Here is a 21,954-nt window from a genome sequence, read left to right on the forward strand (position 1 = left end):
TAAAAACTAATTAGCTGTGTAATGGAAGAAAACATACCAAAATATGCATATATATATATATATGAAGAGTTCAGATGCAAAAGCCTCTAAGTGCCATCTGAAATTTTCGTCTAAAATTAGCATTTTTATCAGGCTGCTATGTTTAGGTTCAGTAATTTTACTCTAATGGCAATGTACAGGTCCTTTTCTATGCAATTAAAGTGAAATAACTTAACATAAATATAGGAGCCTGATAAAAATGCCCATTTTAGAAGAAAATTTCAGACGGCATTTAGAGGCTTTTGCATCTGAACTCTTCATATATTCCCTTGATTATGGTAAAGACTTATTAAATATTTGTATTTAATTTTTATTATAGTATCATTTTTATGTAGCTCCAACTAATCTTTTTTATGCAATTGTGTTTAGTTAGTAACGTATTTTACAAAAGTAGGCTACACAAATTAATTTTTTTTTAAATAGTGTGTGACAACCCAGTGCAAACCCTAATAGTAAGTTATATTGCATTTAGTGTATTTAGTGTTCGTGTTTATTCATTGTGAAATGTTTAGAAAGCCGAGATTTTTGTGCAATAAACAGAGTTTCACACACTGATCTGACCTTATTTGGAGAAAAATACTGGCCACTAACAGTAGTCCACCTGCGTGAACCTTCTTATCCGACACTAACATAACCAAAGCCCTACAAACGTGCACAAACTCCTTCAGACTTGATCAGGTTGTCGTAAAACGTGAGCCTGGTTCGCGTGGTCTTTCTCATCGGGTGGATGTGAGCGCAGGGGTTGCTCATCGCGCGTGAGGTGCGGCGTACTCTTCATCATCCTCTCTCCCCATGGCGAGAAAGACCTTGGCTTGGTAAAGGACATTGGTCGCTGTCATTTGTGTTTTATCATTATCTAAATAGCTTTCGCCGTACATTAATGATGTATTTGTGGTAGGTTAGTGCTGTGAAATGTGGTGTTTCAATCATGGCACGGGGTCTGATACCGTGGATCTGGCTGAAGCGACCCGTTTATATCCAGGTAAGACGCGAATAAGCATCGCATGCCACTTGTTCATAAATAGTACCGAGTGTTTCGCTTTAGCCATCTGTGTACTTGGCATCATTTGTGTGTGAGATTTGAATGGACGAGGCGGGGACGCTGTTATCCCGTTTGGACTCTGAAGTTTTTGAAGGCACCATCTCTTCCTAAAGCTTTACTCCATCTAACTCCATTTAAAACAACGGCTGAATATGCATCGAGCTGCTCTTTTCAACCATTTTTTTCGACCTATGCACGAGCCTCATTTCAATATTTGACTAAAAATACCGAAATGCCATTTTTGCAACTGTATCCGTTGCTTTTCTCCGGTGGATTTCATGGATGTGATGGATGAACTGATGTTGCTGCGTTTCATCCATCGTCGGGTCAGTCGTTGCTGTAGCAACCGCGCTGCTGTATAACATTTTTATAGTCCTGCTGAAAGCATTTCCCTTAGCCTACCTGTCAAGAATGTAATGCAAAATATAAACCATGAATTCCCAATCTCATCGGGGCGCTGTGTTCATGTGCGTCAGAGATTGACGACCTCATTTTACACTTCTATTAATACTGAGCAACGTCAATACAAGCTGTATATGTATTTAACTCAAGAGAATAATAACCTAGTTGAACTGCTAAAGAGTTTTCAGGGGCATTAGCCTACTTGTTGGAGTCTTCAATAAGGCTTCTGCAAAGTTTTGATGTGTACCCCACTGAAATATTAAAAGAATAATTAAAAAGAATACATTTAAATACATAATAGGCTACTAACAGCAGTGAAGGTGCAAACTGATGTTATCGCAGAACTGTTCCTACACAGCCCAATGTGCCTGTAGAATGTGACAGCTCAGTCATTCTTGAGAAGTGGGACAAAACAGGGTGCAAAATTGAAAAAATAAAACCTTGTACTCAGACAAATGAAACTACATTTATGCATCTTATATGTACTAAGCTACTGAGCTATGCTTTGATACGACCTCCCAACTTTTCTCTTTTTTAACAAAATGTGCTTTTTTACCTTGGACTGTGTGATGTAATTTCAACTTTATCTTTAACAGCATTCAAGATGTTTTTAACATTTCAAAACACATTCTCGTGTTAGCAGACATATTACACTTTCACATGTGACCAACAATTCCACAACAAATATAAAATATCATAATGAAATATTATCAAAATATTCAACTGACGGAGTTGACACATCTGACGGTGGTAACCTGCTTCAGGAGAATACAATTATCTAAATATTTCAAATAATTTCCTCAGAAATTGGAAGATGGTGTTGACATATCATGGCTGTGACAAAGGAAATATTAACATTAGGATTTAAAATATTCTAAAACTATAAAACTCAGCAGAGCCTGTCTGACAGTGATGTACTCTGCTGAGGTGAACTGTGGCAAGGGGGTCCTTTAGAGTGACAGCTGCCCCTGATATTCCCTGATTTTATTACATTTTATTGAATGTCTGACGGTGTTGACAAAAAGTGGGGACGCAACTTTAAAATCTTATTAAACATGCATGTGTCATTAAAAAACAACCTTGCTTTGATAGGAGATATTATTAAGTGTTGCTTTTGATAAAACAAGCTCTTTTTCATCATTAAAAAAACATTTTTATCCATTTTATTGCATATGAATGATTGAACCCTTCTCTGTGGATTTAAGAAACACAGATTTGGTATAATAATGAGAAAATTATTTGAAGGTGATAATTGTGTTACATACATTCTATTATTAATCTCTCATGACATTTAAAATTGAAATTATTTTTATTTTTAAACCTAATAGCAGTTACTCTTGCTGTTTTGTCCCATGTCTCAAGAATGACTGAGCTATTAAGTGCTTTTACTATTTCCACCCTTGCCATGTGGAAAGTTTGAGAAATATGGACTAATTGCACATAAATTGAACTGACAAAACTACAACTCCTTTTTTATTTTAAGGTGAGCACTGTTTTTTTTTTACCTGTACTTATGAAATGTTATAAAATCACATTCACTGCATCATAAAAACCAACCTGTTTATGCTTATATGAATATTTTTTATCATTGATGGCAACAAAGTATTAAGGCTTTTAAACCATGTAGATATGTAGGCTTGAAATTTCACCAATTAGCAGGACCTACACAAATAATCAGAAGAAATTGAACACAAACTTAATTGGTTATTGCATTTATCACACATTTACACACACACACACACACACAGAAAACGTTTGACCTCTGTCATTGCCAACAAAGGGTATATAACAAAGTATTGAGATGAAATTTTGTTATTGACCAAATACTTATTTTCCACCATAATTTGCAAATAAATTCTTTAAAAATCCTACAATGTGATTTTCTGGATTTTTTTTTCTCATTTTGTCTCTCATAGTTGAGGTATACCTATGATGAAAATTATAGGCCTCTCTCATCTTTTTAAGTGGGAGAACTTGCACAATTGGTGGCTGACTAAATACTTTTTTTCCCCACTGTATGTATGGATGGATTTATTTAAAAAATATTTATTTATTTGTTTTCCTTTCTCATTCTTCGGTTTCCTCACTCTTCAGTGTGTGAATAGCTGATAGTTCATCCAGCTGTTCTACACTGTGAAAAAAAATGCAATTTAAAAAAAAAAAGGATATTATCCATTAATTTTACAGACATTTCTGTTAACTCTAAAACACAATGCAATGAAGTGCAACATTCTAAATACAGGTTAAACACCTGTAAAAAAAAAAAGAAAAGAAAAATTCTTTCATATTAATATAGTACATTGTGCCCCATTTTTACAGATTTTTTTTTTCAGTGTGTGTTGTCTGTGTGAAATAAACACATATTTTAGCTGAAGAAGTCTCGTTTTACAAGGTGAAACCTGTGGTAAACGGTACTTTTTTCATATCCCTCACTGGGTCACGGGGAGCACATGGGAGAAAACATAACAAAACAGGTCCATAATCCTGACATATCGCCCCCTCCCGGAAGGTGCGTCCTCGCTCCGTAGATACAACAGAGCTGGTACTTCCAGAGGGAAGGGTGGGAACTTGGGAGGAGGCTCGGGAGGAGGACGGGCACCCAGGAGGGGGCCGGTAGACAGAGTTCTAGGTGGAGACTATGGAGGGAGGAGACAGGAGGGGCTTGGAGCAGGAGGAGCCAGGCAGGACCCAGGCCGCAGCCATAACGGTGACCCACAGTGGAGCCGACGGAGGTAGGAGCCATGGTGGAGGAAGGGCTGACGACTCCAGAGGTCCAACCGACAGCGGCGGAGCAGGTGGTGGAGGAGCCCGAGGCGGAGATGGAGAGCTGATGAGCCAGGGCGACGGGGAGGATCCGGAGGGCCAAGGCGGAGCAGATGGCTCAGGCAACCGAGGCGGAGGTGGGGATCCGGAAGGCCGTGGTGGCGCCGGAGCGACAGAGGGCCGAGGAGTAGCCGAAGGAAAGGATGAGCCTGACAGAGCCAGAGGGACGGAGAGACGAGGCGCAGCCAGAGGAGTGGAGACCCAAGGCGACAGATGGTCGACAACAGACCAAGGCGGAGCCGGAGGGATGAGGGATCCCAGCGGAGAAGAGGGAGCTAGGAGCCATGGTGGAGCCGCTGGGTCGACAGGCTGGAGGTGGAGGCAAGGGATTCTTCAGCCACGCCGACGTTGAAGACTGGCAGACCTGCGGTGCTCGCACCAAACAGATGGTGGGCTGAGGGTGAGCAGAGGGGCTGCCAGACGACAGCGGTGGAGAAGGCAGGAGCAGGAGGGTGGGTGGGCATTTCTGAGCCTCCGGGCTCTCAGGGCTGTAAACAGGAGCAGAAGCCCTCCCTGGGCCGAACTTGGGAACGGAAGCCCTCTCTGTGTTGGACTTGGGGACACAAGCCCTCTCGGGGCCATACATGGGAACGGGAGCCCTCTCTGGGCCGGACATGGAAACAGGAGCCCTCCTTGGGCTAGACTCGGGAACTGAGGCCCTCCCTGGGCCATACATGGGAACCGCAGCCCTCTCTGGGCTTGACTCTGGATTTGAGGCCCTCCCTGGGCCAGACGTTGGAACAACAACCCTCTCTGGGCCGGACATGGGAACAGGAGCCCACTCTGGGCTAGACTCTGGATCTGAGGCCCTCCCTGGGCCAGACACGGGAACCGCAGCCCTATTTGGGCTGGACGTGGGAACAGGAGCCCTCTCTGGGCTGGACTCAGGAACAGCAGTCCTCTCTGGGCTGCACTCGGGAACAGAAGCGCTCTCTGGGCTGCACTTGGGAACAGAAGCCCTCTCTGGGCCAGACAAGGGAACAGGAGTTATAGAGGACTCCGATGAAGGAGGGAGGAAGAGGGGGCAGGTCGGCATATAAGTCCATTAACTCTCCTTTCGAGTTCCACAGTCCTAGATCCACAATAAGCTCAGCCTTAGCCATGGTGCAGTGGGCGGAGCTCCTCTCTGCGATCTCGCTGTCCACGGCATTTCCCTCGTGGCGGCGTTGTAGCCGGCTCTCACACCTGTTCTGACGTTACTTGCAGCTCCGGCTCCGCAGTGATCCGGCAATGGCTCTCCGTCATCGGTGGGTTCGGGCTTGAGCTCTGCACAGCGGGGTGATGGTGGGCTGGGCTCTGAGTCTGGCTGTGCTCTGGATCAGGGATAGACGCTCTCCAGACATCGGATGATAGCTTCCCTCCAGCTCAGTCCAGTGGTGTCTGGGAGGTCGACGGAGCGGTGGTAATTATCCCCGATCCAGAACAGTGAGTTCAGCGCAGCGTCATCGAACGCCATTAAAACAGCGAGCTGGCTGAACTAAACCGCATACTCCAAGAAGGGCAGGTCCTTATGGGCTAGGGAGGTGAACAAAGCGGCGAGGGGATCCATGGGGAAAAAACTGAAAACAAAACACTGAACAAAACAGAGGGGAAACACTCAGCTAAGTTTTTCTTTGTAGGTCCGGTGTTCTGTCACGGGTGTACTGTGTTGGCGCGAGGAGAACGAAGACACAGGAGGATCAGCTTCACAATATTTAATGAACCAAAATCGCAGGGAACACAGGGCAGGCTGGAGACACACGTAGTACCACACGGAGAGACATTCAGGTACAGAATGACGTTTAACACCGGACAAGTAAACACGACAGACAACACTTTAAATACAGGGTTTAACGTGGCGTAATTACAAGACACAGGTGAATCCAAAGACAAATCAACGAGAGGGAAAAACTGGGTCACTGGGAGCACATGGGAGAAAACATAACAAAACAGGTCCATATTACTGACAATTTCAAGCATGTTTGATAATTATTAGGATTTAAATGCATTTAATCTGACCCCTAGCACTATGTGGAAAAAAGCAAAAAAACAATAGAAACATTCATGACGTAAGTCTTTCCATCTCATAAAAGAGCAGCTGCTTTGAAACGACAGCTTGTGATACGGTGAACAAGATGTTTCTATGTCTAGATTATTTGTTGCTGTTGGAGTCACACATCACTGCGCAGTGGAACAAGGAGCAGCTGATCGTCATTGCACATTAATCATGTGTTTTTTTTTTTATGTGAATCCGTGTTGGACTACTTTAGTCGCCCTTCCTGAGTCCCAGCGGTTAGGTTGATGTAAATTTTTTTTTGGTAGCACTTTAGTTTAGAAACAAATTCTTGCTATTATCTAGTTACTTATTAGCATGCATGAAAATTGGTCCCCAAACTAAACTTTTTTCAATATTGTTGATTTTTTTACTATTGTAAGTATCAAAAAATAGTAATTTACTCAGTAAGGATGCATTAAATTGACCAAAAGCATATTAGAATGATTTCTGAAGGATTGTGTTACACTGAAGACTCAAGTAATGGCTGTTGAAAATTCAGCTTTGCCATGACAAGAATAAATTACATTTAAAATATATTAAAATAGAAAACCATTTTTTTTATTGTAATAGTATTTCACAATAAAATTGCATTTTTTATCATTTATTTATAATTTATTATTATATTTTTTTTAACGGTACTGTCTATTAAGTATATAGATAGAAATAATGTCATAAAAAATATTTGTAGTGCACTGGTTGTGTGTAGCACCTGCTCCTTTGTCTTCTCTGACTAAATTGTAATGGTACCATAAGATATAAAAAAGTAATATTAAGAGAAAATAGCAAAGCCAAAAGAATGATTATGATTCTGATTTGTATAAACTGATAGATTTTTTTTAAACACACTTTAAAAAAAACTGCATCCCTTTGGGGAGCACATGGGAGAAAACATAACAAAACAGGTCCATATTACTGACAATTTCAAGCATGTTTGATAATTATTAGGATTTAAATGCATTTAATCTGATCCCGAGCACTATGTGGAAAAAAGCAAAAAAACAATAGAAACATTCATGATGTAAGTCTTTCCATCTCATAAAAGAGCAGCTGCTTTGAAACGACAGCTTGTGATACGGTGAACAAGATGTTTCTATGTCTAGATTATTTGTTGCTGTTGGAGTCACACATCACTGCGCAGTGGAACAAGGAGCAACTGATCGTCATTGCACATTAATCATGTGTTTTTTTTTATGTGAATCCGTGTTGGACTACTTTAGTCGCCCTTCCGAGGATCGATCTGGAATACAATGCATTTTGGCAATGAGCATTACAGAATGTCTCAATGAGCCAAACGATTGGAGTACTTACTGGTTTAAACAGACTTGTGAGCATACATGCTTGAGTGCACATCGAGGTGAAGACAGACTTAACCTCATGGGAGTGCAGCAAAGAAAATGAACCACATGCAGATGGTAAGCTTTTAGTTGTATATTTAAAGTTGAGGTTTGTAATTTCTGTTTTTTTCCCCAAATACAATCCACTATCCCAGTTTAATATACAGAGACAGCTAAAAGTAAGCCAGTAATTGGCTGATTTCCCCAAAAAGTAGAAACACTGTGGCTTTGTGGAGCTATCAAAACATTGCTCTGTTTATTTAAGCATCACAACCTGCCTGACACATCAAACTGGCTTAACCAATAGTGGGAGTTTGGGGCAGAAGTATTTGTTTGTTGACCAGTGTCAGTATTCAGAGAAACCTATTTTAAAAACCATTGCATAAAACCATTATTTTTGCAATACCTTTTGGTGATGCCAGAAGTAAGTAAAACAAACAAACAAATAAATAAAATAGACCTAGTATTGTAACAAAATGTTGAATCGGGAATCTTGGATTAATGTGTTATACTTGGGTTAAAGACACTGATTTTTTTTCTATTAAAGAAACAGTTCAATTTTCAGTTAAAAAATTAACTGAAAATTAGCTCAAATGAATTAACTGAAAATTGAACAAAAATAGCTGAATATTAACTCGAGATTTAGATGAGTCTTCACCAATGGATCCTCTGTAGTGAATGGGTGCCGTCAGAATGAGTTCAAACAGCTGATAAAAACATCACAATAATCCACACCACTCCAGTCGATCAGTTAACATCTTGAGAAGTGAAAAGCTGCATGTTTGTAAGAAACAAATCCACCATTAAAGAGTTTAACTTTAAATACACCTTTTCTATGATGAGCTATTGTGATTTTAAATTCTAAATTAAAATGAGTTTTTATGTTTTTTGGGGGGGCATGAAGTAAAAAATGTTAAGAGTGAAACAACTGTTATCAAAAACTGATATTCAGAAACTGTTATCAAAATGGAATATTGAGAATTAAATTATTGAAGCAAAACAAAAAAGTATCAACAAATATTTTCTTCTATATCGTGATGTACATCTGGGTAAAAAGGATTATCAGAAAAGAAAAAATATATATTGGGTGCATTCTATCAATTGTTTGTTGATTAAATGGCAGATCTGAATTCTGGGGGAAGTCGTGGCCTAATGGTTAGAGAGTCTCGTACCGGCGGGGATTGTAGGTGGGGGGAGTACGGTGGCCGAGAGAGCTCAACGCGCTGCAACTTAAGAAAACACATGCAAATTGAAACGATCTGGAATACAATGCATTTTGGCAATGAGCATTACAGCATGTCTCAATGAGCCAAACGATTGGAGTACTTACTGGTTTAAACAGACTTGTGAACATACATGCTTGAGTGCATATCGAGGTGAAGACAGACTTAACCTCATGGGAGTGCAGCAAAGAAAATGAACCACATGCAGATGGTAAGCTTTTAGTTGTACATTTAAAGTTGAGGTTTGTAATTTCAGTTTTTTTCCCCAAATACAATCCACTATCCCAGTTTAATATACAGAGACAGCTAAAAGTAAGCCAGTAATTGGCTGATTTCCCCAAAAAGTAGAAACACTGTGGCTTTGTGGAGCTATCAAAACATTGCTCTGTTTATTTAAGCATCACAACCTGCCTGACGCATCAAACTGGCTTAACCAATAGTGGGAGTTTGGGGCAGAAGTATTTGTTTGTTGACCAGTGTCAGACAGGCAGTATTCAGAGAAACCTATTTTAAAAACCATTGCATAAAACCATTATTTTTGCAATACCTTTTGGTGATGCCAGAAGTAAGTAAAACAAACAAATAAATAAATAAAATAGACCTAGTATTGTAACAAAATGTTGAATCTGGAATCTTGGATTAATGTGTTATACTTGGGTTAAAGACACTGATTTTTTTTTCTATTAAAGAAACAGTTCAATTTTCAGTTAAAAAATTAACTGAAAATTAGCTCAAATGAATTAACTGAAAATTGAACAAAAATAGCTGAATATTAACTCGAGATTTAGATGAGTCTTCACCAATGGATCCTCTGCAGTGAATGGGTGCCGTCAGAATGAGTTCAAACAGCTGATAAAAATTGGGTGTTGCAGCAAAAAAATGGCTGCCCACTGCTCCGGGTGTGTGTTCACAGTGTGTGTGTGCGCTTTGGATGGGATAAATGCAGAGCGCTAATTCCAAGTATGGGTCACCATACTTGGCCACATGTCACTTGAATTCAAGCTTGCAGTCAGTTGTAAGGAAGGGCAAGACTAAATGATTGAAGATGTTCAGCATAAATCACTAGAGAAAAGTCTGCTGTTTCACCCTGTCAGATTGAGTCATGACATTTTGATTAAACATGCATTTAATAAAATAGATATGGAAAATTTAAATTTTATGCTGACTTTAAGTAGTTGGTGTAATCTTATATTTTTACAAAAAAAAATATTTTAACAAATCTTTTAACAAATCTGTTTATGCTTAACTGCTTAGAAAAATCTTGGTATGACCAACAAAGTCATGTGTTGACATTAAAGTCATGTGGTGCAAAAAAACAAACAAAAAAAACAAACAGGAAATGATATCACAGGGAGAATGCCTGTAGACCCTCATGACCATGTGCCAAGATTAGTCAGTCTTTTAAAAAATCTGATAATACGGTCTATTAATGACATGACAAAATTAGCTCAGTTTCTAAAATGTAATATGATGCAAATCTACAAAAATTTAATGATATTTATTAATTGATTCATAATATTGTAAAAATGCTTTTTATTGTGAAAATTATATGTAAAAACATTCTGAAAAGTTTTTGATGTGTTCAAGATGGTTACACTATATTAATCTTTAAATTGTAACAAAACATGAATACAAAAAGTACATTTCTAGGAAAGATTTTTCCTTTTTTAAAGTGGACACTCTTATTTGCCATTAACCAATTTCTGTGACGGTGTCTCGCTAACACATCATCAATAGCGACCTAATTAAGACTCTTAGTTTACCTCAAAGTGCCGACAGACAGAACCATGTCCTTAAAGCCCATCATTTTAATGATAGAGCTCTCCAAAGTACTAAATGAAAGTTGTAATGAAGTGCATTGGCCCTAATGTGGCTCTCATCCTCCACACATGCATAATAAAATCTGTAAAAACTCCAAAAACTATTTGCGCCTCTATGCTTTATCTACTCCCCCATAAAAGGCTGAGCCACAGGCTTATGTTGTGCGGAGCCTTATGTGGACTTTTCTCTCCGTCTTGTGATTGAAATTCCACGCAGTCTTCAGTTCGCCTGAGAGCTGAGAGTGATGTGGGGGCCGCTGCTGAATTTTTCACACTGTCTCAGCCACATCGCCTGTGAGTTCACAGCAGCAGAGCATCCAAATACTGTTTGACACATACAGACACGAGTCCACTGACCAGCATGATCTCAGTGTACTAAACGACGAGAGCTTTCTGACACTGCGATCCTCTGTTAATTCAAAGTGCTGCCATGGAAACACTTCCTGTCACAAGGGGGAGACCCATCATCCCGAGTGGCAAACTATAAAGCTATTGATGTCAAACTCCCTCTGTTTGATATATGAGCTACTGCTTGATACACAAGAAGCAGAACGTTACTTGTGTTGTCTCGCTGAAAAAAAAAAGAACTGTTTAACTTGACTTCGGATACATTTTACCAAGTTTTTCAGGGCATTATGGGTAATGTTTGTTTTTCATAGCAACAAGGTTATGTATTCCTGGAAGATAAGACGTGATCGGATTAATTTTTTTAATTATGTTTGTGGACTGACTGATTTGATCATCTCCGCTCTCGTTATCTTTGGAAAGTCTTTGTCAGGCTTTCTTAGCTCTTTTCTCATTATACAAGATGTGAGTGTATTCGCAGTTTACAGTAATATGTGAAAACATAAGCATGAGCATGTGAGAAAATCAGAAATATGCATAGCGCTAACGGGAGACATTAAACTAATTACCTGCAGTTGCAGCTGAGTTTTGTGAATCATGCTCAAGAGAAATTGATCATTCTGAGGAAATGGTGCCTTTTGAGGCTGAATATTATTTTATGGAAACTGATATTGGGGGACTACCATGAAGAGGTGTGGCTTACTGTTTTTTTTTTTCAATAGCAGATTCTTAAAGGTTTACTTCACCCAAAATACTGAAAATACTGTCATCATTTACTCATCCTCAAGGTGTTCTAAACCTGCATGAATTTCTCTCTTCTGCTTTTAGCTTAATTATTTTTGAGTGACCTATCCCTTTAAATAACTGATGCTTCAGCCTTGAGAAATATCAATACTTATTTATTATTTTATTACTAATCAATACAATACAGACACACACACACAGTATATATGTATATGTGTGTATATATAAAGTAATACTGTATATTAAAGATTCATTATTTGAAATCAATGGAGTTATTTTGAACTTTATATTCATCATAGAACCCTGAAAAAAATTATCACAGTTTCCACTGTTTCTTGAGCACCAAATCAGCATATTTGATTTAGATTTCAAAGCACATTAAAGTGGAAAATAGCTATTTCAAATTAGAATAATATTTCACAATATTATTGTTTTACTGTGTTTTTCAGCAAATAAAAGCAGCCTTGAGCATAAAAGACTTCTTTCAAAAGCATTAAAACATTGTACCAACCTTAAAGTTTTGAATGGTACTTTATAGATAGAGAAAGAGATAGAGATACAGTACATAGAGAGATATATGTATAAATAGTAGATTAACTGTTTTCAGTACATTCAGTAGTAAATTTGTTTAACCCATTAATAATTCAAAGTGGAAGTCATCATACAATAAAAAGGTGGAAATCATAATTCCACCACTCAACAGGGCTGAATAGATAGTGACACCCTAAACAGACTTTTTTAATTTGTGACTGTTCAGTCTTTTGCTCAATATTTGCATAAATCGTTTAAATATCAGTAGTAAGTCATAGGGACATTCACAGAAGACAAATAGCACCAGATATGGTTTAGGTATCAGAATTGTAAAGTTTTTAAATCATTTTGAACTTTTAAGCCAACAGACATCAGCCAAATAAGAAGAAGAGGATGGCAGTGGGAGGAATTCAATGACGAGAGACTGTGAAAGCAGGAAACTGATTTAGTTTTAATGAATGAACCTCTTCTCCCAAACCTTGACTTTGGGCTCGGGGAGACTGGCTGCCTACAAAACTGAGCATTCTGTCAGCCCATTGCCATGGCGACAGCTCCTCTGGGCCTTGCGAGGTACGAAAGGCTGTACAGGACGCTGACCTGCCACAATTGTCTAACGCCTGTCATCCTGGCTTAGTGAGGCAGTGAGTTTGAGACGGTGGTGAGGGGGGAGAGACCCTGAAGGGCATGAGATTTAAAGAGTAGAGTAAGATGGATTCTCAGATGGAAATGGCAGAATTGCATCTCACTAAGTGCCCGTAGCGAAGAGGGAGTGATGGCCTGTCAAGGGGAGCCACTGAAGAAAGAGACAGTGTAAGAGAGAGAGATATCAGATTAAATTACAGGCAAACTAGCAGATGAGACCAATGATAGGGTGACTAAGGACCTCATTTCAAAATGTGTAGGAAAAAAAACATATCATCTCGGTTCTGCTGACTGTAGCCACACCAGGCTCTCTGAACCTGACCAAATTTGAATTTGGAAGCTGGAGGGGCAGTTCAGAGATTGAGGTTTGGTCCAACCAGTCGGGACTTGAAATCAATCTACTTTACATTATTGGCATTTTGGTTATTGGTTTAGATCAGCTCGGGGTAGGATATTGGTGTTTGTACGTCTCCAGGCTCTGAAAATAACTGGATTTGCTTTATCAAAATAGAGTACAGATTAAATCTTACTCAGGCTTGTACCATGAAATAGGAGGCTGATTAAAAGAGGCTTACAGTCAGTAAGAAATTTGGATGTTCTCTGAGATAAAATGTCAGTGCAAGAGAGAAACTGGAGAGCTCATACTGTGCCATAAGCAAAATAGACTGAAGAAGAAAAGGAAAGTCCATCACTGTCGAACTCATGTCTCATCATCATTAAGAGAGAGAAGAGGCTCCATCAGGTCTGTTATTTGTCGGCTAAGCTCTTGCAGTATGCATAATTGGCAACTATTATTGATATGGTATGAGATCATTCACTCTAGAGCAATTAAAGATTGCAGGGCAAATGGGAGCATAACAACAACATATGACCATCATCAACTGTGTGCCTGTATTATATACAATCACTACAATCTCTCTCTCTGTAAAATGTATAAATAAATAAGTATGTATATATTATTTAATACATCAAGCTGAAACTGACACAAACGGTGCTATTTTTTTATGTCAGTCAGCATAGTTATCAGCTAATGCAATTCTTGGCCATTTTGAAATGATGATTTATTGGTCCACTACAATTTTGCAATTCAGTGTTTACACTGGATTAAATCACAAAGTATCTCAACAGTACGGTGATACAGATTTTAGAGAAGTAAGCAAACACAGTCCCACTTTATAGGTAGCCTTAACTATGTATGTTCTACTTACATTTCAATTAATGAGTTGATGCAATGCACTTATTGTGTACATACACACTCTAAAAATGCTGGGTAAATATGGACAAACCCAGCGACTTGGTTGTTTTCAACCAACAGTTGGGTTAAATGTTTAACCCAACCTTCTGGGCAGTAACCCAACCGCTGGGTCAAAACAACACAATTGCTGTGTTTGTCCCTATTTTACCCAGCGCTGGGTTGTATTTAACCCAGCATTTTTTTAGAGTGCATGTTTTTACAATGCACTTATATTTTAAAGGTGCTGTATGTAGGATTGACACCGAGTGGTTGAACTAGGTATTGCAGTCCAAATTCTAAATATTGGAGAGGGTTTTTTTCACCAGGCCTCTCCTCCTCAGACTTGACTCACATGCAGGTTGCCAGATTGACGCACCAAACAGGAACGAGCGTGCATGACGATGAATGAAATGAAATACGCTGTTTTCCGCCAACTGGCAACCCGGGGTGACGAAATACAATTGGGTAAACTGGCAGTGGGCGGGTTTCACAAACCAAAACAAAGACTGACATTCCGGCCAGGAACGCACATTTTCGAAGGAGAATAACTGACTGTAGCATTGTTTTTCAGATAAACAAGTATGTTAACTTAGCATGTTTCTTAAATATCTGCAAACATATTATGGCATTTTTATGCTTTAGTAGAGTAAAAAAATTACATACAGCACCTTTAAATAATACCTGTATGTAATTACATCTGAAATTATAAATATAATTACACTGTTGACCCATCCCTACCACATTAACCCACACTTAAAACTACCCATGCCACCAAACCTGTTTCTAACCTTACTTGTATCCCACCTTAATAGCAGCAAAAATGTTTTGAGTTGCACTTTATTTTACAGTATATGTACTTACAGTGTACTCAGTATACTGAGTACAGTATACTTACCTAAGAAAGTACTGTAATATAAGGTAACTACATGGGGTAGGGTTAGGTTTAGGGGTAGGTTCAGGGTTAGTACCTAGTTATTACCTAGTTATTATAATTACTATAATAAGTACATAGTATGTACATGAGTAACAGGACTGTAAAATAAAGTGCTACCACGTTTTGCAATACAATATTAACACAATAAGTACATTGTACTTATTTTTGATATAAGTACATAGTAGTTAAGGCCTCCTAATATAAAGTGGGACCGCAAACACTTTTGGCAATGTTGACCTCATTCACTCTCAAGCACAGAATAAATAATTAATGAATTCATTGAAAAAAAAAAGTTAAATGTACAGATCACCAGGAGAACATCTGAACTTGGGATTGAACCTAAAAACTCATACAGTATATTCATATCTATACCATCATGTGACCCCACTCGACTTAAAGATTTTACTGTGCAGGTTAGGCCTATCATACAAACAATGGTTAAACACTAGCTACATTAATACAGAGATGCATGGCTACAATCGTTGTGATTAATAATTTAGCATTTCTTATCAATTTTGCAAGCAGTATAGCTGTTTGCACTGAGCCAAGCAAAGTTCTGCAAACTGTTCCTCTGAGGTTTGGTTTGCACTGAGAAACAATGTGTGTTTTCCAGTTCCAACCAAATAAGAGTCATATATTATCACCATATTTTACATCACCTCATGGCCTTTATTACTCGGCTTCAGTGTGGGCATTGCACTTTCATACTTATCTGATTTAAAATCCATGGTACTCCAATCATATTATTATCGTACTATTTTTCAGTTCTGTTAGTGGAGACATTGTTTTTTCATCTGTCATGTTACCATATGACACACTGCCGTCTTCTTCCTTAATTGTTTGTTTTTGCTCCTGTTGCCCTGGGTGAATGTGTTTCCATGACGATCAACTTAAACAAACTGTATACAGGTGGTAAAGTGCTCAGCAAACAACTGCTATACACAAAGTGTCTCCTAAAACACAAAACAATAGACACCCGATCTACAGTGTTTCTCATGGAGCTACTGCAGGCTATCAGGCTCAGCTACAAGGCCCATTCCTCCTCCTCATGCCGGAGGGGAAGTTCTGTCAGCTCAGATTTTGCAGACGAGGAAATGTCAGACTACGGAGGGCCACATCGGTGCTGAAATTAGCTGGCTGTGTGCTACCCCGCTCACTCAAACGTTTGCTTGTAGTTTCAGGCGAGCTTTGACTCCAGCACCTCATTTGAAATCTCTTTCTAAGTCCCGACAGTACATCTCTCTCAAAATTTGCAATTATTTTGAAGATTAAGCTGTAACATGCATTAGACTGCTTTGCTTCTCATGTCCCAAGGAAGTTCTGCCCACAGGAAAAAAGAAAATTGACCGTAAAAGACTCAAGCAAAATGGTCAGGATTTGGGGAAAAAATGTCCCTTTGCATCATAAGTTTGTGATAAATTCTGACCTCGGTTGTTTTTAGAAATCAGAAGAAAATGATATTTCATAAAGTGCCCTCAGTGGTTGAAGTGAGGGGGCTATTTATAGTGGATCACACATCCTGTGTGGCTGTCAAGATGATAAGTTTCCCACTGTTCTGAGCTTTAAAAGGTCACACATAAATAAAAGATGATAGGATTTTCCTGGGTTTAGTACCTCATAGGTTAAATAAATGAAATAAATGATATTGTTCAGTTATGCAAGTAATCAATGCATACATTTTAGCATTGCGCTAAAGTGTATAAAACCAGAAAGCTATGATTAATAAATGTTTTTCTTACAGAAACTGCACTGAACATGTGAAACTTAACGTCTTTTCTCTGAGCTATGTTGCTTTCATCTGGTTTTTAGCAGTCCTGCCCCTTAGTGCCACCATTGCAGAAGAACCTCCAGCAAACTATCGGCTAATAATCAGCACACATCACCGTCTTCAAAACGGCCTACTAAAATCAAATCTTCACTGCATAATCTGTATCAGTCAAAGTGTTCAGCATCTGTTATAAATAGTTTAATAATGAAAAATGATTCCTATATCAATATCAACAAAACCCCTTTTTATGTTTTTCAGTTAATATTTGGAAATATTTTGTTAAAGGAAAGCATTTTTTGCATGGCTGCATTGTCTCTTTGTTTGTGCACAGGCCCGGTTCTCCTACCTACACATGAAGTACCTGTTTTTTTCCTGGTTGGCTGTTTTCGTGGGAAGCTGGGTGGTGTACGTGGAATACTCTTCATACACAGAGCTGTGCCGTGGACATGAGTGCAAGAACTCTATTGTGAGTTTTAAGTTCTTAGCTAGATGTTAAGTATTTGTTGAACAAAATAGCACAAAATTTTGATGCTGATTCGATGCTGTGGAAATATATTTGATTTTTAAAAAGGAAAACATTTACTTGGTGCACCTCTACAGCTGTTGGATGCTTTTTGCAAACATTATTTACTAAAGGGAGCCATCTAGAGGAGAGTGATTACATAAGAGACACTGACTAAAGAAATGGATCAGGCAATCTTTGGGGAGTACTGTGTCATGGAATAAAATGAATAATGCAGAGTAGACTCTGACATATGTGTTTCTTCATGTCTTCCAGTGCGATAAATTCCAGAAGGGGGTGATCGATGGTTCAGCCTGCAACAGCTTGTGTGAAAAGGACACTCTTTATTTGGGAAAGTGTCTCTCTGCCAAACCCAGCAATCAGGTCAGACACAACAGTTTGCAGTTGCTCCTTAATATAACACAGTAATACTTGTTTGATCTTTTAAAAAAGTTTGTCTACTTAACCATGCTTTTGCTTATCTGGGTCTGCACATACATTTATTTGCATGCACAGTATCATGAGAGTAAGGATGAATAAAATTCATCCCCTCTCTCTTTCTTGCTACTTTCTTTGTTTAGGTATATTCCGGCAGTTGGGGGGATATGGAAGGAATCATAAAGTGCCAGATGGAGGAGGACCCTCATTACGATTTGGGTGCAGAACTGGAGCCCCGAAAAGAATCCGCCTCCTTTAACAGGCCAACCAAAGGGACATCAATGGAGAAGTTCAAAGAGATGGTCTTCAGCCATCTAAAGGTCTCAAATCCCATGCTGTACTGAAATACAATATTGCTTTAACGTTATATGCTTTTAAAAACAGCGCTTTTAACATTTACATTTACATTTAGTAATTTTGCTGACGCTTTTATCCAAAGCGACTTACAATTGGGGAATACATAAAGCGATTCTACTTAAAGAGGCAAACAGACACAGGAAGTGCTCGTAATACCAAGTTCAAGCTAGAAAGGGAAGGAATAAGTAAAGAAAAAGACAGATTTTTTAAAATAAATTTAGGATGAAGTAGTGTCGAAAGAGATGAGTTTTCAGCTGTCGCTTGAAAATTGCCAGGGATTCAGCATTCCGGATAGGGGTGGGAAGATCATTCCACCAGCCAGGAATGGTAAATGAGAATGTTCTGGAAAGTGATTTTGAGCCTCTCTGTGATGGTACCATGAGGCGTCGCTCACTCGTAGATCTCAGACTTCTGGAGGGGATGTAGATTTGTAATAGTGAGTGGAAGGTGAGCCTGTGGCTGTTCTATATGCAAGCATCAATGTCTTGAACTTGATGCGAGCCGCAACCGGTAGCCAATGCAAGGAGATAAAGAGAGGTGTAACATGGGCTTTTTTGGGCTCGTTGAAGACCAGTCGTGCCGCTGCATTCTGAATCATTTGTAGAGGTTTGATTGTGCATGATGGAAGTCCAGCCAGAAGAGCATTGCAGTAGTCCAGCCTAGAAATGACAAGGGCCTGGACAAGAAGTTGTGCAGGATGCTCCGTTAGAAAAGGGCCTGATCTTTCTGATGTTGTGCAATGCAAACCTGCAAGATCGAGCAGTCTTTGCAATGTGGTCTTTGAAGGTCAGCTGGTCATCAAAGATTACACCAAGATTTCTGACCAAAGTTGATGGGGTAATTGTAGAAGAACCTAGCTGGATGGTGAAATCATGCTGTAGAGTTGGAGTAGCAAGGAAGACAAGAAGTTCAGTCTTTGCCAGATTGAGCTGTAGGTGATGTTCTTTCATCCATGCCAAGATGTCCGCCAGGCAGCCTGAGATCCGTGCAGCTACCGTTGGATCATCTGGTTGAAATGAGAGATAGAGCTGTGTGTCATCAGCATAGCAATTGTAAGAGAAGCCAAGTATGATGGGACCCAGTGATGTAGTGTATATGGAGAAGAGGAGGGGTCCAAGAACTGATCCCTGAGGAACGCCAGTAACCAGTTGATGTGCTTTGGATACCTCCCCTCCCCAGGCTGCCCTGAAAGACCTACCAGTGAGATTGGATTCAAACCAGCATAGTGGAATCCCTGTGATGCCTAGTGATTGCCACAGCCATATCACCCTGCAGCCCAAGACTGGTTGCCCACTGAAGCTAAGCAGGGTTGAGCCTGGTCAGTACCTGGATGGGAGACCTCCTGGGAAAACTAGGTTGCTGCTGGAAGAGGTGTTAGTGAGTCCAGCAGGGGGTGCTCACCCTGTGGTCTGTGTGGGTCCTAACGCCCCAGTATAGTGATGGGGACACTATACTGTCAGAAAGCACCGTCCTTCGGATGAGACGTTAAACTGAGGTCCTGACTCTGTGGTCATTAAAAATCCCATGGCACTTCTCGTAAAGAGTAGGGGTGTAACCCCGGTGCCCTGGCCAAATTGCCGCCACTGGCCCTTGTCTATCATGGCCTCCTAATAATCCCCATCCACTTGATTGGCTCTATCTCTCTCTCCTATCCACCTGTAGCTGGTGTGTGGTGAGCGCACTTTAGCCGTTGTCCTGTGGCTGCCGTCGCATCATCCAGGTGGATGCTGCACACTGGTGGTGGTTGAGGAGAGACCCCCCCCCCACCATGATTGTAAAGCGCTTTGGGTGTACAGCAATACACAATAAAAGTGCTATATAAATGCATCATTCATTCATTCATGAGAGGGCGGACAGGAGGATCTGATGATTGACAGTGTCAAAAGCAGCAGATAGATCCAGCAGAATAAGAACTGAGTGTGCTCAGCCCAGCTCCTGGCAGGTTTTGTTATAACTTTGTAATTTTAATTATCTATTAGGCTGCAGGAATGTTTAAACATATTCTGTGGCATATTGCAAATCTTTGGGGCCGTGATGATCATACAGATGCATTCTATTAAATATAATTATTAAATCATCTGCTTTTCCAATGCTGAAATATTTTCTGTTTGCGGTGGGCTACAGGGTCTTAGCATTGGAGATTTACATTTTTTTCTAGTAAATATTTGATTGTGACATTAATATTATAAATAATAATAATATAAAATAAAATATAACATTATTAGTATTAAATAAATATTTGAAATTTGAATAAAGTAATTTTAATTTTAATATTTAAAAAATGTTAAAACCTCTGCACTAGTGTATTTATGTGAGCTGACGACCTAAGGTCTGAAGCTGTTAAAAAGTATTTGTTTACACTATTAACCCCCTTTAACCCTTTTTAAATTGTAAATTTATGTAAAACATGCATTACTTATTCTCCATGAACTAGGCATGAAGAGAGTTCTTTTCATAGCCTGGAAGACCTTTTATATACAGAGACATCTCTTCAACTATTATTAACTCATTACAATGTCCCTTTTCCCCCTTGCAGGCAAAAGTGGGAGACCAAGCCAACTTAGCAGATTTGGTAACCCTTGTGCTTGGAGTTGCAGATAGCAACAAGGATGGCCAGATCTCCCTGTCAGAAGCACATTCAGCTTGGGCTTTACTGCAGCTGAATGAATTCCTGCTGTCCATCGTGCTGCAGGAGCGAGAGCACACTCCCAGACTGCTAGGCTTCTGTGGGGACTTGTATGTGATGGAGAAGGTGCCTTACGTACCACTCTATGGTGTCAGCCTTCCATGGATGGTAGAGCTGTGGATTCCAGCCAGCCTGCGACGGAGCATCGATCAGTGGGCCGCCCCATCCTGGCCTCGCAAGGCTAAGATAGCCATCGGTCTGTTTGAGCTCGTTGAGGACCTCTTCCATGGCACATTTGGAAGTTTCCTCATGTGCGATGTAAGTGCTGCGGGGTTTGGTTATACAGAGCGCCATGATATAAAGGTAGTAGATGCAAGGCGTATTGTTCCCGAAGCTGCTTTTCAGGAAGTGATGCGTGAAAGGAGGTGCGAAGAGGACAGTGACTGTATGTATGGACGGGACTGCCTCACTTCCTGTGATCTCACTAAGCACCGCTGCACTACGGAGGCCACACAGCCTAATCTGGCAAAAGTATGTAGCACACTGAAGGACTATATTCTGTATGGTGCACCATTAGACATTAAAGACGAACTGGAGAAACAGTTGTATGCCTGCATTGCTCTCAAAGGCGCCAGCGAACAGATGGAAATGGAACATTCCTTGATTCTCAACAACCTCAAAACTCTGCTTTGGAAGAAGATATCTCACACAAAGGACTCATAATGATATGTAGAACTAAGTTATTGTTCTTATACAGAACACAAGAGATATGAACAAGAGACTGGTATTGGACCATCCATGATATGCCTAATATTACATATTTTTATTTTTGGCCTGCATTTGCAGAGTACTGTCAATATAGCCTTTGTGGCACCTTGTTTTGTTACATTACCTAATCTTGACTCAGTCCCAAATTATAAAAGCTTAGGCTGCAGAGAGATACTGCCTCTGCTAATGCATGTCCTCCACTGCCAAATTTGAAATCTTCCTGCGGACAGCAGACAATCAGGCTGTGTCTAGTCCAGAGGTTTTCAAACTGAGACACCGCGGACCCCTATTTGACAGAATAAATTGTTTTTTTTTGGTACAAAATTTATTTTTAGGGCAGTCCAAAG

General features: G+C 39.8%; 1 protein-coding gene across 1 annotated transcript; it reads left to right on the forward strand.

Moving 5' to 3' along the window:
- The first annotated feature begins 785 nt into the window (after positions 1-785).
- Positions 786-21,940, forward strand: dipk1ab (divergent protein kinase domain 1Ab). The gene is made up of 6 exons (XM_016279521.1): positions 786-854; positions 938-1,021; positions 17,248-17,382; positions 17,695-17,802; positions 18,000-18,176; positions 20,750-21,940. Exons 2-6 carry the CDS (start codon positions 968-970, stop codon positions 21,560-21,562), a joined length of 1,287 nt encoding a protein of 428 aa, XP_016135007.1. The 5' UTR covers positions 786-854; positions 938-967; the 3' UTR covers positions 21,563-21,940.
- Positions 21,941-21,954: the final 14 nt, after the last annotated feature.

The sequence above is a fragment of the Sinocyclocheilus grahami genome, unplaced genomic scaffold (assembly GCF_001515645.1).
Source record: "Sinocyclocheilus grahami isolate Dianchi unplaced genomic scaffold, SAMN03320097.WGS_v1.1 scaffold131.1, whole genome shotgun sequence".
NCBI classification, from domain to species: Eukaryota; Metazoa; Chordata; class Actinopteri; order Cypriniformes; family Cyprinidae; genus Sinocyclocheilus; species Sinocyclocheilus grahami.